Raw genomic sequence first — 21,733 nt, 5'->3', positions numbered from 1 at the left:
GTACAAAAAGTTTCAAGTCCCCTTTCTTTAACAATCCCCTGTGCCCCCATCCCCTGAAATAACCTCTGTTTATTAGTGAGTTCAGACAAGCAAGTCGAAAGAATCAGGAATGCTTAAGCACATCTCTTATCTTGTATGGGAACGTGTCAGGTCTTAAGACATATTTGTGTTCTCTCTTGTCCATCATTTCCCCTTGTCTCAGAATCTTTCAGGTCTGAAAACGGCAGAGCTGCCCCCACTCTCCACCCACCTTCTACTTGCTTCAGAAACCCACACTTGAAACTCCTGCCTCCTCCCACTTCCTGGGCTCCTTTTCTGGCATTGCTTCTAGGTCTCTGTGGGACAGTTTGCTCGTCCCTCATGGTGCACAGAGCTACTAGAAAGACAGCCCTTTAATTCCCCCACACGAAGATGTGCTGTAGCTATGGTGAGAGTAATCTATAACCCTCACATCCTTATATAATTTGCTACTCCAAATTAATTTTAATTCATTACCATAAAGCAATATAATTTAAAAAATAACTCTTTAAAGTGAAGTATTTAACATGATCCTGGAAGAAAGACAGCTTTGACTAAGAGAGGGCCAGGCAGCAGGCATGGTGCATACTCATGCAAATTCAAAGGTGAGCTGTAAACAAGTACACACAGCAACACTGCCGAGCATAAAGGGCCGGCGACGGGAGGCCTCATTCTAATCAGCCCTCAAAGGAACCTGCCAGCCAGAAGTGGCACTTATTCTAATTTAAAGCCCTCATGCTTGCTTCAGTGTTGCAAAATTTATAAAAGAATAACTTCATTAAACCGCCTGGCACTTCAAACGCAAATGCAAACCAGCCACAACACAGAAGGAGCTGGACAAGAGGAAGAGAAATATTCCCAGAGAATTGATAACTCAGAGTAAAATAAAGTCTGCATTTGGGTGTTTCACTCTCTGATGACGAGGTTAGCCATGCAACTTTCCTTCACTGAGGACTTCTGCCACATGGCTCTTTACTTCTGTTATGAGGCCTGTTGCTCCTGTGAGTCTGCTTAATAATGCTGAAAATCATTCAAAGCAGTTCAGCAAGCCACGCCACATGCAGAAATACATCCGGCGGTACATAAATGAACGCTATTCAGTATCCCTTTCCTGGTCTGCAGAGGATATTGACTCTGAACCCACCACTATTACAGCTCCCATTTACTAGGGTATATATTTCAGACTTACCTAAATTGTTAAAAAACTACTGTTAAAAAAATGCTTTTCCCCTTAACCTCACTCCTCAAGAAAGAAAACAATGATAAGGGTTAAGTAGAAATAATCTGCTGAAACCATGCACAACACTGGAGAAAAGTTACTGTCACATCCTAAAACACACACTTTTAAGGAAAATAATTCTTCTCCTCTGAATCAAAGAATCAAAGAAATGCTACAGTAAAATAACTTCAGGCTAGATTCCTAAGCTACAGTGCAGTTTGTGTCAGAACACACATCATTTCATGCTGAACTGTCAGCATATTTTTCAAAATCTTTTTTTTTTTTTTGGAATGCTATGAAAAGACAAATCTCGAAGCCTGTAGAAAATCGCCAAACCTGAGAACGTATGTTTCACACACACGTTGTAGGACACACTGCAATCTTGAGAGACACCAATAATGAATGACTCCTTTCCTGTCCAGTGTTTCTCATCACCCAAGTCCAAATCAGTGCTAAGATTTCGCTTCAGAGAGAAGAAACATTCAAAAGTATTGAAAACTGTACTCCACGAAGAGGAAACAACCTTTGGGTGAAATCTCTTCAAGTGAACCTCCAAGGGCAATAAGACAACTATTTATCCCCATTCCTTCTCTGTTTTGGAGTAGGGTTCTTGCCGAAGAGAGACCTGTTACCGTTCTCATACCAGGATGACTAGAGGACGTGCTGCCACAATAGATGTGAACATTAAAGTCATCATCCAAAACTGCCGTGTGATGTGATTCATACTATTCCTTGGAACGAATATCGAAATTACTTCTCTATCGTCCTTATAAATTTGTTTTATAGTGCTGAAAGCTTTTAAACATTCATTTAATGCAATATATAGGTGAAGGTAAGTTGTATTATTTTTCTTCTCCATGAATAAAATAGGACTAATCAGATGGACTAAATGAGCTAATTCAATTACAGGCAGCCTTTATTATACAATAAAATATGGATTATTGATCTTGCGGAGTTGGCAGTGCACGATGCAAATTCAGTGAATGAAACCTGAAGATCTGCACCTAAGACTATTTTTAGTCATGCTTAAACTGTCAGGCTTAGAACTGTTTTCACTTTTGAAAAGCCACCGAAAGAAAACAGCACTAACTAATTAACCCAATGTTTCAAAAGGGGACGAATGAAAGGTTAACCCAGAGGGCCGGGATGGGAACCTGAGAAGGCCCCCTTGTTTAATTCCATGTTATACTCCCACAACGGAGGGAGGAGAAATGAGCAGGTTCTTTTGGCCTGTCTGTGGAGTGGTAAGTGAAAACTTACTTAGTAGACTGGAATTTACTCCATAAGCATCTTGCTGCAAATCCAATCTCTTCCTGTAATAAGAATGAGTGTGCTGTGGCTTTGCACGTGGAGGCAGACTTGTCTGAAGTACAACGCTGGACTGTCCTAGCAAAATCCTTTTGTCTTTTTTCTCTTAAGAAAAATGCAACAATCAACCCTGGTTATAAGAAAGCAGTTCTGAATATGAGGTGGAAAGAAAAGCCTATGCAGCGAACACACTGAAGGGTAGAAAAGAGGTGAGCTTGGATAGTCAATGCATATTTACGCACTTTAGTTCTGCCTTCCCATTTCCCCTTCTCAATCTGCCCTTGAGATACGAAGGCGTGCTGACTGCTACCTGTCCTCTGCTACAAAGTGCGGACCAGACTGTCTCCTGTATTCCTTGTAAACTTGTCCCAGCTCTTCCCTACAGAGACAGCACTCTTCCTTTTGACCAGATTCATACCTCTCTACCTTTTCTGCAGGTCGAGCCCCCACATGGCAGCACAAACAAAAATAGGCTCTTTTCTCTTCTTTTAAAGAGTAGAAATGGGGCCTGTGTTTTGGTAGGCACCCCTCCAAAGCGTAGGTAAGTGTACATGTGGCATGTTTTCTAAAAAGACTCCAACGAAAGGGAGGAATGAGACAAGCTCGACAATGCTGCACAAAGTTGCAGACTGTTCGGCTACAGTCCAGAAAATGAATCCAATTTTTCATTCTGTCATTATAAATATTTCATTGCAAATGGTACTGATTTTCTGCAACTGTGGTTAAGCAAAGGCCTCTGTGTGAATATTTAAGGGAAAAAAAAGGAGGAAGACAATGAAGAAGAAGGAGGGGGAATTAAAGGTTAGCAACCAATTAATTTCTTACTTTAAATATAAAAGATGCTGGGAGAAATTCAACAGTGATGTAGTATGTGACTCAAAGAAGAAGAAAAAAAAACATTTACTCTGCTCTTCTTCTGACAGTTTCTCATAAAATATCTGCAGTCCATCTATCTTTTAGTACTCCAGGCTCCTCTGGAGAGCAGAAAATGGTGGTTTAAAGCTCACTTCAGTGCCAGTCTGCGGGAGATTGCTTTCCACAGGACCCCCGCTGATGGAGGCCTAGGGGAAGAGGCCCAGGAGTTATTCAATCAGCCTGAGACTCTGGGGCGGCTGGGGGTCCTTTGAGGGCTGATTATAAAGCTGCCCTCCTGTTGCCTGCCTCGGAACAGAACGAAATGAGCAGCCTCTTGCTGAGCAGATTCTGCAAGAAGGAATTTCACCTGTCATGGAGTTTGTCAGAATTTCAGGATTTATCTTGGTGCAAAATTAATAAAATACCAACCAGGATTTCAGGCTGACTACTCAGCTGTGTCATCTCAAAGTGATCTTTCACCCACGAAAACCTGGACAGTGAGCACAGCCATTCTTGGCCTACTTTTCCTTTGGAGGGTAAGCGAGATGATGTGACTAACGTCACCCGGACACCAGGATGAGATTCTGAACCAATTACACACAAGGCTGAATTATGTGTGGGTGCTACTGTCTTAACATGTGACCTCTCCCCTCGCCGCTGTAGTTCGAAAGCCTCTTTGGAATAAGCCCGAGTCTGAAGCATAAAAAGGCCATTTCTGTAGTTTATAACACAGTAGGTCCCCTATGGCATCACATCTGTTAAATTCGTACACTGGTATTTTCAGGCCTGGATTTGATTTATCTTTTAAAAAGGAGTACTAACAACGGACTATGTTAAGAACACATATTGTGAAACATTACAAATTAATCTTGAGTCAGCCTGAGCAACAAGGTGGTTCTGCCTTTTGTTTCACTACACACTGCCCTCATGTCCGAGCACCCTCTGGGCTTCCGGCAGAGAGAGAGTGGGAGTGGGAGTCGGGAGGGCGGGAATAAACTTCTGCCAGCTCTGAGCTGCAGCGGGCATGGCCATCTCTGCTCATTCAGCTTCAGAAGGTGGCTTGTACCACACAAATCACCGCAGCTATTTTAAGTGGGGTTCTGTGAAGCCCTGGGTTTGATCATTTTGAGCTAAGGCTTGGGTGGCCCGAGGCAAATAGCTTTGGTTCTCAGAGTGGGTGGGATCACGTCACACATGGGGGCAGTGTGTGGGCCTTGGGTTGGCTCTCATGCCACTGGCTGATCCAAGCCACTGGACAGAGTGAGCAGACATTTCTCAGATCTGACTCCGGACTCTGAACTCAGGTTCAGAACAGAATTAACTTGGATTGCTATGTACACCTTGAGTGGCATCCCTGGCCTCCCCCCACACTCAGACCATGGGTGCCTCTTCCTAATTGGTGACTGGCAGTGCATCCTCGGCTCCCAGAGTCAGCTGTTGGTTTAAAGCAATTGCTGCTTCCCTGTCCATTTTCTAAATGAGACATTAAACAACACTGTAATGTGTTCCTTCCAGCTCTTCCCCTAGTTAAATGATAATTCTGTTTTGGAGAGTCACCTTTACAAAGCAGTAGTAGCTGGACAATATTAACACCAAGAGATCTCAGGACAGAGAGAGAGAGAGAGAGAGAGAGAGAGAGAGAGACAGAGAGACAGAGAGACAGAGAGACAGAGAGACAGAGAGAGACAGAGAGAGACGGAAAGAGAGAAAGCTTGCAAGTGAAGGCACAGATGGTGGGCGGGGACACAGGGTGCTCTCAGCAGGCTTCAGTGGCGATGCATTAACTCCACAGAGGGATGAGGGCACCCCACCAGTACTATCATGAATTATAACTGAGTATGGGAGTGAGGTCTTAGTCCCTGACTCACAGCAAATAGACTGTTCTATTTTCCTGCACGATCACCTTTCACCCTTATAAACTCAAAGCACAGCAAAGCACACTGCTGGTATTTAATGGTATCACAGTAGCCTTTTATGTGTCTAGAAGCCACACAAACTTAGCAGATGTGCCCAGTGGTATAAGTCAGATAATTATAAAATTAAGTTTTGGCAATGTAAAAAAAGAAACCTTCTTTTATGGGCGATTCAGGTTTCCAGTGAGACATAGTCTTCTGCCATCTGAGGAGCTGCATCAAAGCAGGCCGGGGGCCCCCTGAAAGATGCCAGCCTCCCAGACACACTGGGTACAAGGAAGAAGCATCCCCTTTGCAAACTTTTTCCTCCTCTTACGGGAAAGCAGTTCCTGCCCGGTTAGCTCTCCCACTCACTCATTCAATGAAGTCATCAATGAAGGGGGCCTGTTATTTTAGGCAGTTTAAAATTTCACTACTTTTAAAGGTCTCGTTTACCCTGACTTTCACTCCCGATTACGCCTCAGAGTTGCTGTTCTAAATGACAGCACCGCGAGCACTGCTTTTAAGCACTATTCATCTCACCCGCCACATCTCCAGCTTTTACAGAACACTGCTCTCTCTCCAATAAGAGGAACTTACTCCTTCATAGCTGCAGGGCAGAGCCTGTTACGAGCTGTAGATTCGCTGCAAATATAACAATAAAGGATACAAATGTGAATTCCTCTTAAAATACATGCTTAGCTCTGAAGCTGCCTTGCCTTAGCAAACTCAATCAAGAGCAGCCTATCAATCTTTCCCCAAATGCACAGCAACAGCTCATTTCATGCGCTGTCCAAAGGATTGCTACATCCATGGATCAGAAGATGCTGGGATGAATTCTTTGCTCATTTCAGGGGATTTATAGTTGAAGTCCATGATTACTATCTCTCTTACTCTAATTGTCACACAGTTGGATATGGAGGTGGTGTTTTCCAATAGTCGGATAAAAGTTTGCAAACACAAAGCATCTATTCTTGCCACTTTGTCTCTGCTAATGTGAGGAAACTGATCCATGTGTGGAGCAAACATCTAAAATAGGAACACATGTGGGAATTCAATGTGCCTCTCTGGATTGCAGAATGTTCTAGAAATCTGGACTTCCAGATCTCTCCGAAGGATCTGACTATAAAGGTGCAGAGACAGAGCTCTGTCTTTATAGGACAATCATGCCCGTAGTTTCTCGTTTCTAATGGAGGCAGATCTTCTGGTGCTGTGGCAGCAGGCTGTCTTGGCGACACAGAAGACGGCAGGGCCAGCAAAGCCCAGCCAAAGCAGAATGTGGCAGAGGTGATGAACATTTCCAGGGGGTAGGGAGGGAGGGGGCTGCAGAACTGGCCACAGTGCTCTTCAGTACACCCTAGCTGGATGCTCCATAAAGTCACACTGATGGCAGTTCGGAGATGGCCATCTGTTGTCAACTCTGGGCCAGACAAAAAATAATGTAATGGCAGATCGCTAACAACAGGGCTGTTGGAGGAGGGAATCAGTCCTAGAATGAGGAGGTGGTGCTCCCTCTCTTAATAGCAAAAACCAGCCATCGATATGAACATCAAGAAATTAATGGATGGAGAATTTTTAAAAACTGAGCTGGGGTGCCGTAGAAACAATTCAAATGTAAATAAAGTGGTTTTAGCTTATTGCAATTACCTCTGGTGCCCTTACTTCAGTCATATTAACCAGTTGATTCTTGAAAATTTCACTACCAGGACACATGGTGAAGCAGTGAGGGCCAAATTTAGGGAAAGGTGAGCCCAGGTTGTGCCTCCAAGCATGCACACACAGATTAGACATTTATTGGTACAAAATGGGTAATTGAAAATGCATTTACTCACTTAGTCCTAATGAGTTCATTGTGACAACAGGCTTATCTATCTTTTTGAATGCTTGCTTAATTTCTAGATGCAGTTTTATTAAAAAGCAAAATAAAGCTACCTCGTCTTCAGATGCAATATGAATTCTACAAGTTTTAAACTCTCTTCTTTGCTCAAAAAAGCCCAAGTTCTGTGCTACTGCATAGATAATAGGAGGAGTGAAAGAGAGAGGGCGTGGGGAGTGTGGGGGTGGGGGTGAGGGTGGTGAGAGAGAACAACAAATTGAGGTTAGCTGTGTCCTATTTCTTTGTCCTATATGATTAACTTTCTGCCTGCAATGGTGAGGCCAATCAATCCTGATTGAATTATCCAATATTAACAGCTGAAAGTGATCAAAACTAATGGTGAAAACATAGCACGAATCAATAAATCAATGCAAATGATTCGGTTCCTGGAGATCCGATCAAATAAAAGAGATAGATCAATTTAACCACTGAGCAAATTAAGTGGAGGCTGCTGTAGGACCAATTTACTTCAGAAGCCCGTAGGCCCACAAAGCTGAGAGATGAGGCAGTGTAGAAACGGACCAGTTCCAGAATGACATGCTCATTTCACACAGTTTATACTCCTACAGATCTCTGTAGAATATGTTTAGGGGCTGTGATTACAGCCCCAAGAGCAAGAGATACACGGAGGTCCAATGGAGCTAATGAAGTGGAGACCTAAGGTAGGAGGCACAGACCACCCAGGAAGAGGCAGGAAATAGATCTCCACACTGACTGCCTTCCCAAATGATCAGTACAGAACCCAGCTATACTAGGCTCAAAGTGATGGGCACATTTTTCCAATCCGGGGGTCCAAAAGGAAGAGCACATGCTAAAAGGCGAGGCGGGACACCGTTTTGAGTCTTAGAATTGGAGTGCGGATAATGAAAAGAATTTCAAGCTCTGTTAGACATAAAAATAAAACTGAAAAACAGAAAAGTTGTGAAAAGGTGAGTATAAGGAGCAAAGGAGCTTTAAAGTCACTTCTTTTAGATGTGCTGTGAGTAGTAACACACACTTTTCCATTCCTCTTGTTTGCAAAAGAGGGTTTCAGACTAACTAGGAGAAAAATATGAAAATAAAATAAACTAAAGCGAACCTTTCCCCCACACCCCACACAGATCCTATCTTGTCTTTCATAGATGGGCAAGATAAAACTTTTTGTTTTGCCACAGGCCCTAAATTTAGAGGGGGTGGGGTCAGGTTGTTTTGAAATACATTCTGAAAGCAAATATAATTTTACTTTTACAGTTATATGCTAAAAAGGAAAGAAAGAAAGAAAAAAAGCCCAAGACTTTAATACTTTGAAAAAGATAAATATTTAAAAATAAGAATTTTTATCTGGAAACCAATTAACACGAAACTATGTCAAGGTATGATTAACTGGAAATTTATTCCAGTGAAGTAGAACAGAGAACTTAAGGGATATTCTGACATGTCTGGGGAAGGGGTTTTATTTCCAAGTAATGAAGAATCTTGATTTTGTCTCCTTAGGTCAGCATTCAGGAGCAAGAAGAGGGCCAGGGAACCTACATTCACCAAGTGCCCATCCTGTTCCTCACTGTGTGCTGAGTGCTCAGTATCAGCTACTCCACTGCACTTTGCCCAGGACCCATGGAGTTAGACGTGATGATCTGTCATCCCCTACGTGCTTATTTTACAGATGATAAAACTGAGGCTCACTGTCAACAGCTTTTAAGTAGCAGTGACCAAAATTAAGCTGTGGTGATTCTTTTCCACAACTCATGCTCTTTCCCCTGTATTAAGTTGTCTATAGAGACAAATTAAAAAAAAAAACAACAAAAAACCACAAAAACTACAATTGACCCCCTGAACAATACAGGTTTGAACTGCATGGGTCCATCTATATGCAGAATTTTTTTCTATAAATTCTGCAAATGTATTTTCTTTTCTTTATAATTTTCTTAATAACATTTTATTTTCCCTAGCATACTTTATTGTGAGAATATAGTATATAATACATGTAACACAAAATATGTGTTAATCAACTGTTTACTCTCGGTAAGGCTTCTGGTTAACAGAAGGCTATTAGTTAACGTTTGGGGGAGTTAAAAGTTATACTTGGACTTTCGACTGCATGGAAGTCGGCACCCATAACCTCCACGTTGTTCAAGGGTCATTATATTATTTTAAAACTATTTACCATTTGCGATATTATGAGTGGCTAACTCTCCCACCTTCACAGATATTTGAATCATATCCGTCCTTCAAAACTAGCTTGAGTGTCTCCCACAGGATGGCTTTCTTGATTCTCCCAGCTGGAGAATAAACATCCTCTCTTGGAATACTTATAATAATTTTTTGCATATTACATCATGTAATAATCAAATGCATATTTATCTTTTCTAGTAGAGTATAAATATGATATATTTCTAATTATTTTTGATATGTCATAGAGTGCTTGGGATTGCGGTGGATTTAAAACGATGACATTATATTTTTATAAATACTTTTAATTAATAAATATATTTTCTTATCTAATAATGGCATTAGGATGATAGTAGTATATAGTATAGATAGCACTGTGCTTTGACTATTAAAAAGGTTTCTTAAATGTCTCATCACATATTGTTTAATAATTTAAGACACAGATTTGTATTACATTTATTAAAAGGCTAGTTTAGTTTAGTAGCTAAGTTAGTGAGCGACCCAGTGAGTCACTCAGCAGCCACATGTCAATGCTATATTGTTGTCTTATACATTCATCCCATAGGCAGTAATTCATTTTTCTTTCAGAAATACACCATAAAACTTGAGCATCAGTTAAGCTCTGATGTGAAAAATATGCATCAAAATTAGGTGATTTGGTGGAAAAGTGATTTGAGAAGAAAATCAAACAGCTGTAGAGACAATTACATGTTTAAACTTTAGTGATATCTGAATGTCTTGGTATATCTCTCAGAATGTTAAATCGCTACTCTATTTTGAATGTGGAAAACACTATTCGTGAGTTAATAAGGGAAGGGCTGAGTATCAAAATGATTTTTGATTTAAAAGGAATTGAAATACCAGAATCTCAGAGCCTAAAGTTCATCTAGGCCAATTCCCTCTCTTCCTACAGTTGGAATTCTCTCCATATCCATTAAATTCATAACATGATGCCTCCTGGAACTTTCTATGGGGACATGTTTGGTGGGGATGATTTGATCACTGCCATTGAAATGCAGTTTTTCTAGAGGCACCAATTAAACAGTAATTACTGTATTGAAAGAAAGTGGCCTATTCAACGGAATTTTTACAAACACACCACTTGCTCACACCTGTATAAACCACTTTGGATACAAATATGCATTGTAGGATATTATTCTTGGACCACACAATCCTTCTCTCAAAGCAGCTTCCTTAAGTTCTGCAGAAAAGTTATGAGGTCTATTAGGAAAACATGTGAAACATTCAATATATTCATTCGTTTTAAAAATAACAAAATGTTCATTTAGTTTAAATAATGCACTGTTATTCCAAAACACATCTTCCTTACTAGCATGCTAGGTGGCCTTGAAGTATATTAGAATTCCTCAGAAAAATGGGAGAAAACTCTACTAGAAAGAAAAGATTACATCCTGCCAAAAACGATATATTTCTGGACTGGCATTTAGCACTTTTGGTCAGAAAGGTTTAAGGGGTCATGTGAAGAATATAGATTCCACACTGGCAAAAGGTGTGTCCTAGATTGAGTGTTCCATAGAAATAGAGGTTACAGTTTGCTCAATTCTAAAAGGAATTGTGGTCTGTGATATCCAAAGGATTATGTCTGAGTCCTTGATTTTTCTGAAGATGGACAGTGTATAATGAGAAATGATCTGAATTCTGAATAGCCTTGTAGGCAATGTTAATGAAAATAACAAACATGCATGCATGTGTGTGTATGTTGGATATGAATTTTATACCCAACAAAGCACTTCTATCCACAAAAAGATGCTTTTGTGATTTTAACTGGGTATAAATAGAGAAAAAAAAAAGAAATTACTTATTACGGTCATGAAATCATTTATGCATCATTAAAAGATACACTATAGTTATGTTATTGGGCAATTCTGGAATGCTCATCCTAAACTTTTCTTATTAGTCTCTCTCACTCTGATATAAGAACCAAATGCACTATATGCTTTCAAATCTCCAATAGGATTTCAATTCTTGGGCATTTAGTTTTATAACCGAAAAGTCCTTCTTTCTGAACATTAGTGGCATAAAAACATAGATGAATTCAAGTGGAATGATGTGTCAGTTTTAAAATTTGCATTTATTTTACATCCCAAGGCATGAACTGCAGTGGGCTCATACAATAGATTTATTTTTCTACTCTGTTACTATTTTGGTTACCAATCTTATTTTCTATTGTCACCTTAATTTCAGTCATTTTCCGCCCCCTTATTCTAGATATTAACAAAATTGTTTTACAGTTTTTGTGTACTTACCATGCTTACTTTCTATACAAGAAATAAAAGAAAACAATATTTTAAAATTAAATTAATGCCTTCCTCTAAACACAGGTGTAAAAGGTAATTTGGGTAATGAAAGCAAATGCACAGGACTATGAACCCCTAAGGTTAAAGCATAAAAATCCAAATGCATACAAAACTAGAAAAAGAAAAGTTAATTCTAATCCATTTTTCATAATATATCAAACCTGAAAGCCATTGCTATTACTATGGATTTGAAAAAACAGACCTATAGATTCCAGTGACTGTGGATATCAGCTTTGCAATAATTATCACATACTAATTATAAATACTGTTCTTATCTAAGGATGGGGCACAAATTGAGCCCAAGTGTTCATATCAAGACCAAATAGATATGAGTTGTGAGATTGGAAAAATAATACTTACAGCTTTAGATTATAAAATAATTATAATAGATTATATAAAATAATTATAATCTAAAGCTGTGAATATTTTGGCCCACTTATTTTGGCCCAGATCACAGTACAAATAGGTCAGAAATGTTTTGAGAGATGTTTGACCTCTCAAAATTTTAAAGAGTCATGTGTGTACCATATCTTCTATGCCGATGTTCTGGAAGTGTGACTCGGGGACCTTTGGGGTTCTCCTAGATCCTTTCAGGGGTCTGTTAGGTCAATATTATTTTCATAATAACATTAAGACATTATTTGCCCTTTATACTTTTGTTATCTCATCAGTGGACAGTGGAGTTTTCTAGAGACTTGGCATGTGATGTTATCTCTGACAGCTAGTAGAATTGTGTGCTTGCGTATTCTTGCGTTTAAAATATTTCTCAATTTTGATTTCTAATATAGACAGAAAACATCAAGAAATAATAACCCACACATCTCAAAGCCCTTTGCAGTCCTCAATCATTTTTAAGTGTAAAGGTATCCTGAAATAAAACAGTTTGATAACCACAGGTCTATACTAATTGTAGAAAACCATGAATACTGTATGTTCCATGAAACCCTAAAATACACCATAAAAGAAACCTGGAGTCTTGAAGGATGTGTTTAACTTCTTAGTTTTGTCTGCCCTACAATGGGCCGTAGGCCCATTTTTTAAAATTTTTTTTTTAGTGCTTTGCCTTTTATTGTTCTTGCATCCTTGTGAAAGATAACAGAATTCTGACATAAAGTGGGTATGTGACTCGTGCAGAATTTACCGTAAACCAGAAAATGAAAGCCAGTGCTCTGTTCTATGTTTTGGCACAGTAATTAACATTTGACCCTATAGTCTTCACTAAAGAGATGTCATCAGAGAGACATCTCAATGTTAGGTTCTTTTAACGAAAGACATTGAAGTTTTACCACTGGGTTACTTGCATTAGAATCTACTAATACAGTAGTCCCACCTTATCCATGGTTTTGCTTTCCATGGTTTCGCTTGTTACCCACAGTCAACTGTGGTCTGAAAATGTTAAATGGAAATTTCCAGAAATACATAACTCATAAGTTTTAAATTTTGTGTCACTGTGAGTAGCATGATAAAATCGCTAGCCATCCCATTCTGTCCTGCCCAGGATGTGAACCATCCTTTTTGCCCAGTGCATCCACACTGTGTATGTTCCCTTCCCATTTTCCCATTTGTCACTTAGCCTTCTTGGTTATAAGATCGGTTATGAGAGCGCGCGCGTGCACATTATATAATTTTTATTACAGTATACTGTTATAATTATCCTATTTTATTATTTTTGTTGTTAATCTCTTACTGTGCCTCAATTATAAATTAAACTTTATCATAGGTATGTATATATAGGAAAAAACATAAGGTATATCTAAGGTTCGGAGCTTTCTGCAATTTTATACATCCAATGGAGGTTTTGGAATGCTTCCCCCTTGGTTGAGGGGCGGGGACTACAGTCCAGTACGAAGTGGAATTTTATTGCAAACTTTTTTCAAGAACATTAGATAGAAGTCAATCTCCACAGAATCTCAACAACTTTGATTTTTAAGCTATTATTAATTCTGCTTCACAGTTTGCATACTAAGTAATAGTGCCACTAGGTGTATTGGCCGTATCCTTTAGAGTCATAGAATATGTTTTCAAACAGAAATTTAGGTTGTTTTCTAAGCCACAATTTTAAACAATAGTCTAACTTGGGCTATCTTTTATATTCAATTCGCAAACAGATGTGTCAGAGAAGAATTCTATTTAGAAGTGATAAAAAGTAAAATAGTAACTTTAATTTTGGTCTACTGACACATATAAATTAAATGGGCTCACCCATTTTGGAATATATTTTTTATTTCACCTCCTTGATTTGCTAGTTGTTCACTTATACAATGATAAACCCTAAATTCCTTATTCTGACACACAACATAAGTCTGCCTTCCCCAGATCCCAAGGAGGCACAGTGCTGCCCAGGGTCCACAGTACGGGATAGGAGACAAAGCGGTGTGTGGGTGGGGGCTCAGAGTCCCTGCTTCAATCAGGTCAGCTCCTCTTCATGCTGTTTAAGGAATTCGATACAAAAAATAATTACACCCTTACCCCATTTTAGGGTAAATGAATTTATAATAATAATGCCCATAACAAAACAATTTTGAGTTCAAATCCATTCTCCTTCAAGGGCACTAACAAAGTTTAACAAAAACATGTTACTCTTACATGACTGCGTCAGAAAAATGAGGATAAGTATTATGCCCATCTTTTAGATGAAGTAACAGAAAAAAAAACAAACACAAGAATTAGTTTCTTTTTACAATAAGTGACATTCTAGGATAGAATCCAGTTCTCACACTTTTAACTATCAGTTTATTGCTAAGAATAATAAAACCAACCGAACATTGATATATTTTATGGTTTATACCTTATAACCAGACCTATTAGTTCATGTTTACCTAACAACAACACCATAAGTATTACATTCGTCTATCATTTCTTCATATCTGAGGTTCGAAGACATTATGGGCCTGCGCCAGGTCACATATCTAGCAAGTGGGACACTCAAGACTAAACCCAATTATCTTTAGGTGTCAACATTTTAACTGTAAGGCTGTTACTAAGTAATAATTATCTTATTAGATTAAGTGAAAGAAACATACACTGGACAAGAACATAGCTTCTTTTTGCTTTTCCTTTCTCCCTTCCAATTTCAAGCCCCTCAGGACAACAATAACCTGGACATCCATTCAACCTGGAGCCCAGGGGGAACAGAACATGAATAAAACAGGGTTTGGGAGAATAAGTTGTGACAAGCGAGGTGAATGATCCCACAGTCCAATAAACCTGACCCCTAAGTCTATCACACTGGGTCAGAAGGTCCAATTATAGGTCTGTTCTAGTTCTTTTTATGATTGACAGCAGCTAGAGGCAAAATTACTTTGGTGTCTGTTAATCCAGCCTCTAATTTTCTCTTTGCCCCAGTACACACAAAGCATCATGGTGGCCTAGGGTGAGTGATACTATGAATCCAGATTTAAAATGCCCTGTTTCCTATAAGAAGAGCAACTGAGTCCAATCCCAGTCCTCCTCATGGGGACATTACCTGCAACTCTGTTTGGAAGAAAAACTTCTGTGGACATTGTGTGCAGTCATAGATCTTGTCTTCTTGTCCATGAGCAGAGAAAATATGCTGCTGCAACTTGTTTGCTTGAACAAACACTGAAATGATAAAAGGAGGGTGAGCTTTGGGTTATTTCTTTCCTAAATGCCCTCGGTCGAGGACTCCCCATGAACAGACCCAGACTTAGCAAACGGAATGACATGACTTCTGGGTGTGACCACTGCCAGGGACCTGGAGAGCTGAGTCACCTTTGCTCTAGGCTGGGTCTCTGGCTTTCGTTAAGATGCACTCTACTGAGCCCCTATTTCAACCCAAACGACTCCAAACTAAAGGTTTATGGAGGCTCAGCAACCTGTAAATCTTTTAAAAATAAAGTCAAAAATTGTCAAATGCACAGCACTGTCTGAACAGAAATGACTCTTATTTCTCAGCAACCCACAGGTTAAGAATCGTAGATGCCAAAACCCTATTTATTGTATTTGCCTAAAGTTATAGCTAGCAAACAGTTCTCCATTTAAATGTGTTAATGCTAAAAATTATATCCCACAGCTACTCTGGGGCATTGTCTATAAATGTGAAACAGAACCCCAGGTAAATTCTCTTTGGATACTTTAAGATCAACTCAGCCTACACACTGAATGCAAGGGTTTCAATAATATAAACATGTTCAATTTTAATGACTACAAAACAAGGCCCTAAGACTGTGTAACAGTTTACCTAGGAGACATACTATTAATAATTAAATTGTATATGCCAGAGGCAGTGTTTGGGTTGGCAGAACTGACTTCTGATGGATGCCTGGTGCACTGTGACCTAAAAAAGTTTGCATCTACAATATTAATCTGTATAGGCAGGGAGAGGATTTATTAAAGATGTTGGCATTTGACTTTGACTCTACTCTAATCATTAAAATTATTCTAATTGCCAGCCAACCTAAAATATTAGAATATTGTTCTTGTGAGTCATACATTTTAATCACATTTCTCATTACCTTAAAAAACTGCTCAGATTTCCTCTCCCACCTAACATGCCTTATAATGGAAGGTTTTTTGTTTTTTTTTTTTTAAATTGTTATTTCTAAAATTACTTCAAGATACACTAAAACAATTCAGGTCTGTCAACAGAAAATGCAGACTGTTCATAATTAATGCCTTTTTATCTCTTATCTACATCGACAAAAAGAACTGAGGTTTTTATACATATTTGCAACTCATGTCCATATAACAGCACATTTAACAAGGCTTCTGGTCACAACATGAAAGAACTATTTTATTAGAGGTTTTAATCATGAGAAGATCTATGACCCAGTCCTCATGAAAACTTATCATGAGCTTTTATAAAGAATCCAGCCTCCTGACCCGTATCTTAAGATATACTATGCTACAGAAAAAAAAAAGGAACACTACAGATTTTTTAATTACAAATGTGGAAGAATAAAATATTTCCAAAAGGAGTGGCCGATGGAATTACTGAACGCAGGAGCCTTGCATGCATACGTTGAAGGCAGAGCCATGAACACACTCAGGTACTACTTGTTAACTGTGCAATAAACGTGGCCCCTCTCTTTTCATTTTATTATAGGTCAGAAATCTACAGACTGAATGCAGAGAAGGTTAATAATCAATGCTTGGAATTTTGCTCTGGAAACAAAGAAGTCAATTTTGAGAGACTGTGTTTTTGTTTTGTTTTGCTTTTCCTGACAAATAAGAAGGAAACATAGCCTTGAGGGACTTAACCACTAAGTCCAAGACACATGTAAAATGATCACAAAGGATTTTCCAAAATAACTCTGTCATTGTTGGGGAAGTACCAGAAATGTGTGTGATCATATTTCAACCCCTATGGGTTTCAAATTATAGTTTCTGATTTACATTTTTTTTTTTGCTGCTGAAAACTATACTGTTATAACATTTGATAGAGTTTCTTCTTAAATGTGTGAATTTATATCAACTTCTACTTTAAAGATTCCAATTACATAGGAAAAAAATGTCTCATCTAATCTGTTCACCTAACTTGTTTCTGAGTTTAAAGAATTTTGGGAGGATTTTAATACTATCTTTTTATTTCTCATGAGAAATGTTATAAAATTCTTCATATTTAAGTAACAGACATGTGCTGACAACATGGCTGCACTTTTAGTCAAAAGTCTTGTGATTATAAAGCAGCTTTGCACAGGGCAGTCTCTGCCTTGGTAACCTTTTAAAATTGAGAGGAGAAAAGTGAACAAAACATGGATGTCATTTTCCAAATGGAAAAGTACGAACTTCTGAAAGAACTTGAAATGCCATTTGTTCATCCTGACGGTTAACCTTCATGTCCATTTGAGCCTTTAAGTAGGCCGCAATCAATAATGCTAATAAGCAGAAATCAAATCTCTTCTCAAATTGAACTAAAGTCATATCTGTAAAAGGCCATAGCAGTGGGAAGAATGCTTTGGTAGGAAAGACATGACGTGGCCATGAAACTCTCTAGAGTTTTCCTGACACAATCTTCCTACCTGTAAAGCAGACTGGACACTTGAAGGTGCCTCCCATCCCTTCAAAGCTGTGCTCTATCAGGTGGCACTGGAGTTTGGCAGGGGAGTCAAAGGTCTGGCTGCAGAGTTTGCATTCATGGTTAAGTCCTTCATCTGTCAAGTAAAATACATGAACGAAAAAGTTGACACCCATCATATCTTTAATGGACTAGTGAGTTAGCTGTAATTGCATACATTAAACCATTTCCATCACCAAATATGTAGTAGTATATATGGTTTCTAATTATTTCACATTATTTATGAATTTATAGCAAGTTAAAACATTTCTGGAATTTAAAATCAAAGATAATAAGGCAGATTTTATCTTAAGGTAATGCATTCTATTATAAGCTTTTAAAGTATAATTGGTATATCAATAATGAGGCATCTCTTTTTCTCTAATTATCATAATTTTAGTGGCTATGTATTTTCAAAGTCCTAAAATAAAGGACCCATAAAAAAAATGGACAGCTTCTTCCTCAGGCCTCGCCCCAGTTTATCTAAAAGTTTCTAAAAGTCTCTATTTCTAATGATAAGGTTCTCAATGGTATCTCTATTGATAAGAATTTTTTTCTACTTCCAAAATATTTTTTAAATTTTGAAATATTATTAACGCTTACAGTGTCTCATAAATGCTCTTTCTTCTTCTTGGTACTTCTAGTCCCCATATCTTCTCAGTTCATTGTTTTTTTCACTTTGTTAGACAGTTTCAATTTTACCCTCAATCTAGACTCTGCCTGTCTTTTTCCAAAGGCACTTTTACGAGCTCCAGGCTCACTTTTGACTAGTCCTGTGTTTTTCTTTGATGCCTTAGGAACAGGATGCTAGAAAAATGTTTTGATGTAATAACAACTGCTATATAAAGTGAAGCGTTCATTATTTTTATTTTGCTTTATTCCTTGTTAAAATGTTTATGAAATTTAAAATTTAGGGATTATCCTAACTTGTTCGAATTTGTAATTTTAAGAAGTGAAAACCAGTAGCACTGGAACAAAAAACCTAACACCTACTTAGAAGCTTCTTGTGTTTCAGACACTATTAATCTAAGTGCTTACAGAAATGAATTCATTTAATTTAACAACTCTATGAGGGAATACCACTACTATTACCATATTGCAGATAAGAAAAATGAAGCCCAGAGAGTTTAAGTGGCTTCACTCTGAGTTACTTAAGCATAAGCAGTCTGGATTCAAACTCAGGCAGCCTGTCTCAGAGTCTGTGTCCTTAGCAGATATGCTATAGCACACATCAGCTACTGCCAAGACTACTTTATTTCTAAGAGTTAAGGCTGCAATTTAACCTGGCTTGTTATCAAGTTATACTTTTATCGTCTCTTACTTTCAATGATCGAAAATGCTACTAAGGAACATCTGCGTGGAATATTCCAGATCTAGGGAATGAAAGGCAAATTCACACTGTGGCAGTAACAAGTCTACACTTCAAAGTTATTTCCTTTCATTCAAGACAACATGAATGTATTTAAGTCCTTCACCAGTTGATATTACTGGCAACACAAAAAGCCCAATTACAAAGTGAATTATTATTAGCTAACTAGGAGTAAAATCACTCTATTTGTATTCCTAATCTTTCTTCTCACACAAGTATGAGTCTTTAGAAGCAGAGGACTGGAATTTGTAAAAAGAGAAGCAAAGCACTAATTAAGCCACCCAGTACTGTCTACATTTCACAAGAGATAAAAACCTACTCTGTATTTGGGTGGCACAGTAAATTCCTTGATTATAATTATGTAAGAAGGAGTTTAATTGTGCATACTGACATGACAAGGGGTTATACAAAAAGCTTTAGGGATTATATAAGATCAAGGGTTTTCCATCTGTTCTGTTCTTTTTTTAAATCTTAAAGTCACAAAAATTTTCTAAATTTTAGGTATTAAGAAATATAAGAAACACTACTTATTGTAGATCATTGAGCCATTAAGTCATTCACCAAAAAGACTTGCCAAATGTAATGGTTTTGTATTTGCTCAGTGTTGTATACCTTTATTTTGACAGTAAGATGCTAACTAAGAGTTCTAATTTCATCTTTAAATTATGTGTTTTGTATAAGAACCAAGATGCGTCCTATGGTGTGAGCAGGTATATATATTTGCTCCAGAATTCTTAAACTTGCAAAGTAATATATATAGGCCTGGTGGGTTTTCTTGGGGATAATGACTGTTATATGAACATAAAGTGAATTATGAAAGTTAGGATGATCTTTCATGTGATATTATCTTTCTTAACTATGAATATTTTGTTTGGAAAAATAATATAAAAGAAAAAAAAGATATACGTGTATGAGTACAACAAAAATGTCTTCATCAATTTTTATTTCTTATCCAAAGATCAGAGACATTCCATCACAAAATGTGAAATAATCCAAATTTAGTCAAGTGAATTCACAAAAAGGTGACACAGAATCATAAAGTATTTATGCATTATTGGCACAGATTTAGTTTTCATGAATTCCACACTTTATTTTTGAAAGCACTAACTGACAGCAAGGATAATAACTATCGCATCCAGCCTTTACGGAATTCTTTACAGTTTAAAAGCACAATATAATGTTGAAAACAGGTAGAAAGTTCTACTTGCCTTTTATTTCTAAGTAACATAGTGAGGTCTTCTCCAACAGATAACTTTTGTAGTTATTTGAGTAGGATAGAAAAGAAATCTGAATTGTTACACAGCAAATGATAAATAAGCAAAAGCCAGCGATGCTCCAAGCTGGACAGTCAATACACCCCCACACTCTCTCGCCTTTATTAGTTTCCCTACTCCTGCTCCCCATCTCACTCTTGCCTATTACCAGAGTCAAACGGATAATGAATGAGAGAGATGGGGGACCCAAAACATTTTTACAACGAGTCAACAGAATTCGTTTTACATTTTTTTGTAATCGAAGAAGAGGGGTATAGATAGCAAATCAAACTTATTTATAATAAGAATTTCAAAAGTTTATCCTTATTCGGAATCGTGTATTATACATCCTAATGTTTACATTGTGTGGCTCAGAGCAGTGTTTTAATTTTCAAAGAATTGCCGAAAACCCTTAGTATTGCAGGGTCTGGCTGACTTAAGCCCTATTTTTGTTCAAAATTGAGCTTCTCTCCTTTTTTTTCTTCCTATTTGGTATAAGGTAGTAAAGAATAGTAAAGAATAACTGTGGTTTGAATTTAAAGTCGATGTTCACGAGGTGGTGCTATCAACACCTCTGATTTCAGGTGAACTTAAGCCTGAGACTCAGGATTTTGCCCACGAAGCCACAAATTGCACCTTGTCTTTTTTTCTCCTTTTTTCCTAAAGGTGCCAAAAGCTTTAAAAATTCAATCAAAGTAAGCATTTCTGCTCTTTGGAAAGATAGTAGCTGACAGTAATTGGATAATACAGCCTTATTCATTTATTAAAAAGAGATTTTGAGTCAATTGATTTAATAACCATTATAATATTCCATTAAGGACATAATAGACTAGTCCAGAACTATTTTTTATTAAGAGTTATAGATGGGATATATAGATGATACTTCTAGTTTTATTCCTTTTTTGCTTATCTATACTGTCCAGATTTTCTACAATAAACATGATTTGCCTCTGTAGGTAACTTTGGAAATTAAAGAATAAAACACACTACCCTTTCTATACCCTATTAATAAAGATTGACTACAACACTGAAATTTTGATAGCTAAAACATTAGACAGGAAATGAGTAATATTATGCAGTATAGAAAAACTCTAGTACTGAACATTAGACTGAAAAACATTCCAACCAAATACCTTGGAAAGCAGAAATTAGCACAAGGAGAAAGAAACTCAGAGTGCAAATTAGTCAACTTAATAAGAAGATGGAGCTTTCAGTATAAGACTGTATCTTTCCAGAACAAACAAACAAAAACCCTCTCTGTTGTATACTGGTGGTGGTAGTGGCAGAGCATACATGTGGCCAGCACTTGGGTCCAATGTCAGAAATGGCAAGAGTGAAGCTCTTACCACTGAGAACACGCTGGAGGCCAGCAACTTCCTTCCTGTCCTTGTCAACCACTTTATAGCATGCCCAAAGTGGTTTAGGTGTAACTGAAAAATAATTTCACATGTATATAAATTT

The 21,733-nt window shown here is 37.9% G+C and overlaps 1 protein-coding gene across 5 annotated transcripts in view; it reads right to left on the bottom strand.

Moving 5' to 3' along the window:
- The window catches only part of ZNF521 (zinc finger protein 521), a 265,922-nt gene that overhangs the window by 11,673 nt on the left and 232,516 nt on the right, over positions 1 to 21,733 (bottom strand). For 4 of the 5 annotated variants that reach the window (XM_039844117.1, XM_039844124.1, XM_039844100.1 and 1 more), the window contains 2 exons: positions 17,616 to 17,747; positions 15,101 to 15,216 (listed from right to left, as the gene is read on the bottom strand). In XM_039844117.1, coding sequence (XP_039700051.1) covers positions 15,101 to 15,216; positions 17,616 to 17,747 — 248 coding nt within the window. Of the gene's footprint in view, positions 1 to 13,621; positions 14,063 to 15,100; positions 15,217 to 17,615; positions 17,748 to 21,733 lie in introns of those variants that run through there. The other variant, XM_039844091.1, reaches the window with a different exon arrangement.

The sequence above is a fragment of the Pteropus medius genome, unplaced genomic scaffold (assembly GCF_902729225.1).
Source record: "Pteropus medius unplaced genomic scaffold, Ma_sr-lr_union100, whole genome shotgun sequence".
In the NCBI taxonomy this organism is placed as follows: domain Eukaryota; kingdom Metazoa; phylum Chordata; class Mammalia; order Chiroptera; family Pteropodidae; genus Pteropus; species Pteropus medius.
Note: the sequence above shows the minus strand (reverse complement) of the source record. Positions and strands in the feature narration are given on the sequence as shown.